The 7877-nt window shown below is 41.1% G+C and overlaps 1 protein-coding gene across 1 annotated transcript in view; it reads left to right on the top strand.

Annotated features, from left to right (window-relative positions):
* Window positions 1–5625: 5625 nt before the first annotated feature.
* barhl1b (BarH-like homeobox 1b) overlaps window positions 5626–7877 on the top strand; it is a 6687-nt gene continuing 4435 nt past the window's right edge. Inside the window, exon 1 of the mRNA XM_034192711.1 lies at window positions 5626–6338. Coding sequence (XP_034048602.1) covers window positions 5888–6338 — 451 coding nt within the window. The 5' untranslated portion in view covers window positions 5626–5887. The remainder of the gene's footprint in view (window positions 6339–7877) is intronic.

Genomic DNA, 7877 nt, shown 5'->3' with positions numbered 1-7877 from the left:
ACGACAGGCCATCAAAGACAACACACCCACAAATGACTTCACGACCCGGTCCAACAGGGGTCATGTGACCAGTGTCTGAAGAAGAATGGTGCTACTTCAAGTCTCACATAGAAAAGTTTGTGATTTATTGTGTTGTCAACTAGCAGGAGTCGAAAGTCCGGCTGGACTCTTGCTCTGTTAATGGAAGGAAAAGAAGGACAGAGTAGAGAGAAACAGAAGGAGAAGCTGTTTTTTTTTCTTCTTTCAGATGTTTCTGACGCCTCCTGGGAAAGAATCAAAACCGGTGTCTCCTGAAGCCCTCTCACCGCAGGCGGCCAGTGACTGCTCACCCCGGCTGAACTGGGAGAGGAAGAGGAGTGACGGTGAAGATGGAGGGAGGGCAAGCACACTGATAGCTGGAATGATGATTTCCTCCTCCTCCCACCTCCTCCCTGCGGCCTTGCCCCTGCAGGCAACACACACGTGCTTTCTCTCGCTCCCACTCCATGGTTAGGCCTCCAATTAAATCAAAAGTGGTTTGTTTTTATTGGTCTTTTGCGCTGACAAGTGGGCTATCATTCTGACGGCTCTACCTGTCAGTGAGCAGCTGAAAATCCTCCGTTGACAATGCCCAATGCTTCCAATTAGGGGAGAATCAGACTCCTGGTGCGCTAGCCATCTTTCCACCCTCCCCCCCAGGCCCACCTTCCCTCCCTCTTTTCTTCTGCACTCCATCCTCTACCACTCTTTCTCCCGCTCTCCTCCTCCTCCTCCTCTCTGCAGGAGAAGGGGGTCTGTCTCCGCTGCAAATTACCGACACAAAACGAAGGTGGTGGCGGCGCTGGCGCTAGGAGCTGCCGGTCCAGGGCCCTGTCAGCATTAATGAGACGATGAAGGTTTATTTCGCCCGCATGCATGTGCTAAATTCTTTCTTGTGTGACAGCTGACTGGGAAATGTGAGTGTTAACCTTATAAAAGATTCAGCGGGTTCTCATTATTTTCTGTCAACTCCAGTACCTGATGGCATTAAGGTGCATCATTTGCATCCCTGACTGGTCCGAGGTGCAGCACCAGCTCCAGAGCAGGCACCCCCCCCACCCCTGCCTGCCTTTTTTTTAAAAAAATGCAGTTTGTTTGTTGTGAAGAGTCATCTTTTTACATATATCCCCCTCAAAAAGACATGCTTTACTCGATGTACCAAAACGTTAGAGATGCCAAAGTTTATTCAAAGGCAACACACATTTTTATAAAACATATCTAAATATATATTTAACACACAACTGAGCAGGAATAAAGTGCAGCAGCATGTTTTGTGTCTATTTTTTCCTCTCAGTAAAAGCATATTAAAGCTTACATGGACAGCAAAAAGCTCCGGGCCCACATGATTCTCATATTATCCATAAATCCCTGCCCAGATCTGTGACATGAATCAAAGCTGGTTTTGGTACAGTTTGATAACTGGATCACAGTTTGGGATATCTCTGGACTGGGTAAGAAATATTTGTTGTCCCAGTCTGGACCAAATGTGGCTTTGCATGTCTGCTTTGATTCTGCTGACTGACAGTAATGTTCAGGTGACTCTTCCCACTTCTAAGGGCACACATCCTCTATCTGAACCCTGAAGGCAGGACAATAAAATTGGTGCTACTGCAACACAGATTTGGCAGAGTCTCCTACTGGACAGGATTCCAGTAAAATCCACACATACTGACAGGTGTAAGAAAAAGCACACAGTGCTGTATGTTTTCTTGATTTATACTTTACATTTGCATACATATCCAGCCAATATTTGTTTGAAATATGTAGAATTAAAACTTACAGCTGTCAGCTTATCTGCGCTTTAGTTAAAAAAAAAAAAAAATCCAACTTTGCTTCTAATTTCACAAAAAAAGGGGGAAAAGCTATTTAAGATAAGGCTGAACTTTGAGGAGATTTTTTTTCCATAAGGGCAGCAGAAAAGTAAAACACATAAAAAATAATAATAAAAAAAATAAATCTCAAAAACATCTTCTTGCTGCCAAAAATATTTATGCTCAAAATAAATTTTGCCGAAAATTCACAACTTTTGTCTCATTTTTACACGCGCGCGCGCGCGCGCGCACACACACACACACCAGCACTCTTTAGAACACATAACTCTGCCAAAGTGAAAAACAACTCATACAATATACCCCTCCATTAAAAAATATAACAATATAATAAAATAAATTATAATAAACTAATATAATAATAATAACAATAATAATAATGTCATTAATAAAAAAATGTTAAATTATACTATTTACTGACGTGTGTCATTTGGATCATTACCACATTTTAACTGGTTATTCCTCACGTACACAGCCAATATTTCCACAAAGATTTTTCTTTTCTAAATCCTTCATTATTTTTAGTAATCTTCATAAACAAACAAACAAACAAACAAACAGGCAAAAGGCGGCAAAAACATGACATTCACAGCAGAAATAATAATTAATGGAGACATTGTGTGATAAGGTATTTTTGAAATTCTTCAAAATGAGGAATGATTGACAGTTCTTAGCTCCACAAAGCAGGTTATGTTTACGCCTTTGTTTGTGTTTGTATGTGGACATGATAACTCACTAAGGACAGCTTTATTTATTTATTTACTTGTTTTGGTTTTTTAATTAATTTGTATGTGTTTGTAGAGATAGGTCATAAGATTGATAAATGATTAGACTTTGGAGTATCCAGATTCAGGTCTAGATCAAGGATGTTTTTTTTCAGTTTCTTTTAATATTACTGGCCTGTAATCATGCTTTTAAAAAAACATAATGTCAATTTAAGTATTTTTAACTTCTTTGCTTATTTACTTATTAGTATAATTAAGTTTTGAGAAAGAGAACAAATGAGTAGACTTTAGAAAGTGACTAGATCCAGGATTTATATCTATTTTAACATTATCAAGCCTGTCTAATGATGTAGAACCAGGTAATATTTTTGTATTTATTTATTTATTTATTTGTTGCTTACGTTTTGAGAGTGGAAATGATTATTATTATTTTTAAGTATGATTCAGAATTCTGAATCTGGGATTTTTGTAAGTCTTTAACATTACCGTGTCTATCAAATCTCATAAATCCACACATCAGTTTACTAAGTTAGCTTTTATTTCTTTATGAAGTTAAATTTTGAGACTGGGTCATTTCAGTGGAACCCTCTATCATCCACTTGGTGTTGGCAGAGCCATGCACTCCAATAATTGAGTTTTTTCAGTTATTACTTTGGCTCCAAATAGGTCTGATTATGTAAAATTTAATCTCAGTGTGCCCAGTTTTTTTGGGGAGAAAGTTATTATTTATTTATTTATAACTATTAATTTATTTTTATTTCAATTATGCATTCCTTCGCCCCATAAAAAAATCCAAAGTATTGTTGGTTTGCGCTTTCAAACTGCAGTATTTCTTTTAATGTTGAGAATAATTAAAGCTTCCACGTGCTTTGCCAGCCATCTGATGATCACCGTGAGGAATCCATTGTTCGACCACCTTATGATTAATTTACTGGATCCTGCAATACGCGCTAAAGGGAGAGACAAAACCCTCTCAGAGAAAAGCATCAAACCACTGCTCCTTTTCATGCACCAGCAGAGGAGAAAGAAACAGCTAAGTCAGGGTGGGTGAGTGCAGCCTTATATCTGTGTTGTCCCCGCCTCACATGTGACAGCTTGCAGCCGTGATGGGACCCCATGGGAGTGGGGAGCGGATTCACTAACCTGCCGGTGTCTGAGACCGACGCGCGCCTCCAATCTGGTGGTCACATGGGGTGGAGGAGGCGGAGGAGGAGGAGGAGGAGCGAGGGTGCACATGATGATGATGATGATGTTGATGATGATGATGACGATGGCGGGGGGTGAGAACGGGGTGCTAGATTATTAGGTGCTGCCCTCGCCGTGGCGCAGAGCAAACTGCTGTGCACGATGACTGTAAAGCGCACAATGGTATTTCACGCATGTTATGGTGGAGAGGTGCGCACAAAAGGCATTTCAAGTGTGGAAGTTTGTGCATCACGCTGGTCAGACTATAACCCCCCCCCCACACACACACACACACTCACACACACCTCATCTAAATATTGTGTACAGTTACCAACTTTATTTACTAAACTTCGGCAATTTAAGACACCATCCTGCGAAAAATAAAGTAAAACAAATTAATCATTTAAAAAAAAAAAATTATTGTTAAAAAAAAAAAAAAAAAAAAAACAATTGAAATTGGTACCCAGTCGTGTGTGATTTTCAGTTTTCACTATTTTACTTTGATTTGGGTTCACTTTTACAATAGTTTCATTTGATTTATTTTTCCCATTTATTTTATTTTATTTGAATTTAGTCTAAGAAGACAACATTAAATGGCTCCCACCTGCTGGTGACTTTGATATTTCTGTAAAAGCTCTTTTGGGAAGGATTTTGAAAGTTGAAAGCTATGCGCACAACACACAAAGGAACAACTAAATTTATAAATATACGTATTTTTAACAAGTCGGAGTCTGATGTAGGGATTTGAAAAAGGCAGGCCTTGAAATAAAATAGTAAATAAACACAAAAAACACAATTTTCGTTATATAATAATAATAATAATAATTTCCTTATTCTTTCTGGATTTATTTCACGACATGAAAACATCTCATATGAAAACTGTTAAGTCTGAAATTGCACAAATTAAAAAAAATAAAATAAGTCCAAGTTTGAGGGGGGAAAATCTTTAAAAATATTTATGGCTGTGGAAGTAACCAATGCAATCAACGGATGTGATGTGAGGGGAGCAGCACGAGCCGCTCCGCATAATAACCCCATTATCAGCCTCATCAATGATGTAATGAAAGCAAACAGTGTGAAAATTGCCTGTAAACAGTTGGATCTGAGTCTCCTGATGAATTCAGTGTGTCTCTTTTATCAACGTGAGGATGAGGCAGTGGAGGAGAGTGAGGGTGTGTGTGGGGGCGGAGGGGGGGGGGTGAGTGGGCGTGGAGGGAGGTCCACTTCCAGCTCCCCTTAGCCAATGAAGGCTTGTCACAGGGGACTCACGTGGACGAGGCGCTCTTAAAGCCTAGCTCCTGACTTTTCCTCAAGTTCAATTTTTTGGGATTCCCTCCCACCCTCATCACAGCTTTACTTGCCAGTTATGACTATTTAACCCAGTTTACCTCTCCCCGTGTGTGTGTGTGTGTGTGTGTGTGTGTGTGCGCGCGCGCGGATTGCTTTTAAACCCTCTCTCTTGCGCATTGTTTCGTCCCGTCTTCCGCATCCCGCCTCTTTGGCTGCTTTTCTTTTCGGGCTGCAGTTCTCGGGCTCCTCTTTTTGTTTTGACTTCTTTTCTCTGTGAGACGATGCGCTCCGTCGTGGCGACGCGATGATCTGCAGCGCTGAAGCGCCCGTCGCTGTCCGTGGTGCTGAAACGCGATCTCGCGTAGACGCCGGTGCGCTGAAGCTGTTCAAGATGTTCTAGAAACAGGTATTTTCTGCACCTTTCCTAACTCCGATATTTATTCCCTTTTTTTTTTTCCGGTGGCTGTTTTAACAGAAGAAGGTGATCTTGGAGGAGGCAAAAGTATAACTCAACAGCGGCGCCGATCGAAGAGGACTTGACCAAAAAAAAAAAAAAAAAAAAAAAAAAAAAAAAAAAAAAAAAAACGGACGATAACGTAATTTAGCCCGGAGATATTTCCACTATTAATTTGGCATCGATTAAACACGGATGAATCATATGTATTTGTAGCGCATTCAAAAGATTTTTTTTTTTTTTTTTTTTTGGCTTGCTGAGGGGAGGGGAGGGGGTTCGATCACTTCTGCTGGATCAACCGAGACACAAACACCCCCCCTTCCCTCCTTGTAACAAAACTTGTCCTAAATACCAAATGGTAGTTTGAGGAGGCCCCGATCGAGACAATGGAGGCATCAGCCAACGGGTCCAGTTTTGGCATCGACTCGCTGCTGTCCCACAGGCCTGGAAGTCCGGTTTCCAAAGGGGACAGCCTGGTGGGGGAGTGCCGCTCGCCTCTGGAGTTCAGCCCGAGATCAGACGTGGAGAGCCGCTGCTCCTCTCCTCCGTCGCCGAGGAGGGAGTGCGTGGACGACGTGGCCCAGAGGCAAGGTCACGGCTTGGGGCTTCCGCAGCACCTCCAGCACGGACAGATATCTACGGGGGCGCAGCAGAGGACGGTGACCTCATCGTTCTTGATCAGAGACATTCTTGCGGACTGTAAGCCTCTGGCCGCGTGCGCGCCCTACAGCAGCAATGGACAGCCGACCCAGGAGGCGGGCAGGCTGGCCTCCAAGATAGCGGACGACTTTATGGAGAAAATCCACAGCAACTCCTCATCGGACAGTGAATATAAAGGTAAGAGGAGGAGGAGAAGGAGGAGGTGTTCTGCCTTCACAACGGATTTTTGTTTCCTGCATTAAATGAAAGTGGTTCCACTGAAAGGTTTGTCTCTTTCAATAGTCTTTTGCAATAAAATAAAATAAAATTGTTGAGCTGCACATTTCCCCATATTCAGTTTTTATCATGAAATCATTATTAATTAATAAATAAAAGAAATGGGTCATGCAATTTAGGAATAATTTGAGGAGTAATATTTTTAGAAACCATAATAACGTGATTTTTTTCCATGATGAAAAATAACAAAAGGTATTATAGGATAGTTAAAATATTTCGAAAATGTGAGCTTAAACAAAACTGTTTTCATTTTTACAGTTGGTTTGGAAATGTGCGTATTTTTTTTTAAACAACCGATATTTATGCATTAAAATGTTTGAAACTTTCAGCTGATAAGCGGAGCAGTTGGTGAGTCACCAATAATAATAATAACAATAATAATAATAATAAAGCCGATCTTCGGTGGCTCAAACGTGCAATTTGTCCGTGCGGCGACAGACTATATACGAGTTCACTTTCATTAAGTTATTACATAAAAATCAGCGGCTACATTTGAAGATTCTCATAAGCAGAATATCGCGAAAGCATCTGTTGATGTCAGGGAGGAAAGGTGGGGAGCGATGACAGGGTCGCCTCCAGATAAATGTCATCAAGGGCCTCTCTGTTTCCAATCATGTCAGCCATAACAGACATGTCACCTCCACTGACAGTTTAATGAAGCAACGGCTGCAAAGAAGTCCACTGCTGCAGGCTATGGTGGAATTATTATTATTATTATTATTTTTTTACCTTTATTCATTTCCATCATGTTTTATTTTATCATTTTAATATTTTTAGTTGTAGTATTTTGTTTTTGTTTTATTTTAATTCACAAATTTAATTTAATTATTATTATTTCTCCTTTTGAAGCACATCTTTATTTTATTCGCTGGGTTTTTCAAAATGTTTTTCATTCGTATTTATTGATTCCCCCCCCCCCCCACCCTCCAAAAATAATTTACCTAAAACCACATCAAATAAATAAAGAAAAACTTTTCCATGTTGCCTCACCTCGTCAATTTGCCTAGACGTGCCCATGCGTCCGCGTGGCACAGCGCGGCCGGAGAAGCCGCAGGGCGTAAAGGGCGCGCAGGGTTCGGCTTTGATTTCCACGAAATTTGCCTCCTATGATATTTCAGGGATTTGATGCAATTTGTCCGCGGCGGTAATCAGATTTGTATCCGCGCTCTTGATTTCCACTCATTTCCGCTGCGCTGTGAAGTTTGTGCGCTCGTGGTTGAAAGGCTCGTCCTTCCCTTGTGGCTCAATTAGGCGGATTATTGTGCTTCTTGAGACGACTCAACTATTCAACGACCAACATCTCTCGCCTCGTTCATTTCTGCTCCCCCACCCCTTTATTTTTTTTTTAATTCACACACTATATCAGTTCTGTCCTGACATGACAGCGCTCAGAAAAAAGAACAAAGACTGCGGCTGCTGACGGGAAGAATATCAAGATTG

The sequence above is a fragment of the Thalassophryne amazonica genome, chromosome 17 (genome assembly GCF_902500255.1).
Source record: "Thalassophryne amazonica chromosome 17, fThaAma1.1, whole genome shotgun sequence".
Classification (NCBI taxonomy): Eukaryota; Metazoa; Chordata; class Actinopteri; order Batrachoidiformes; family Batrachoididae; genus Thalassophryne; species Thalassophryne amazonica.
This window is presented reverse-complemented; position numbering and strand designations above follow the sequence as displayed.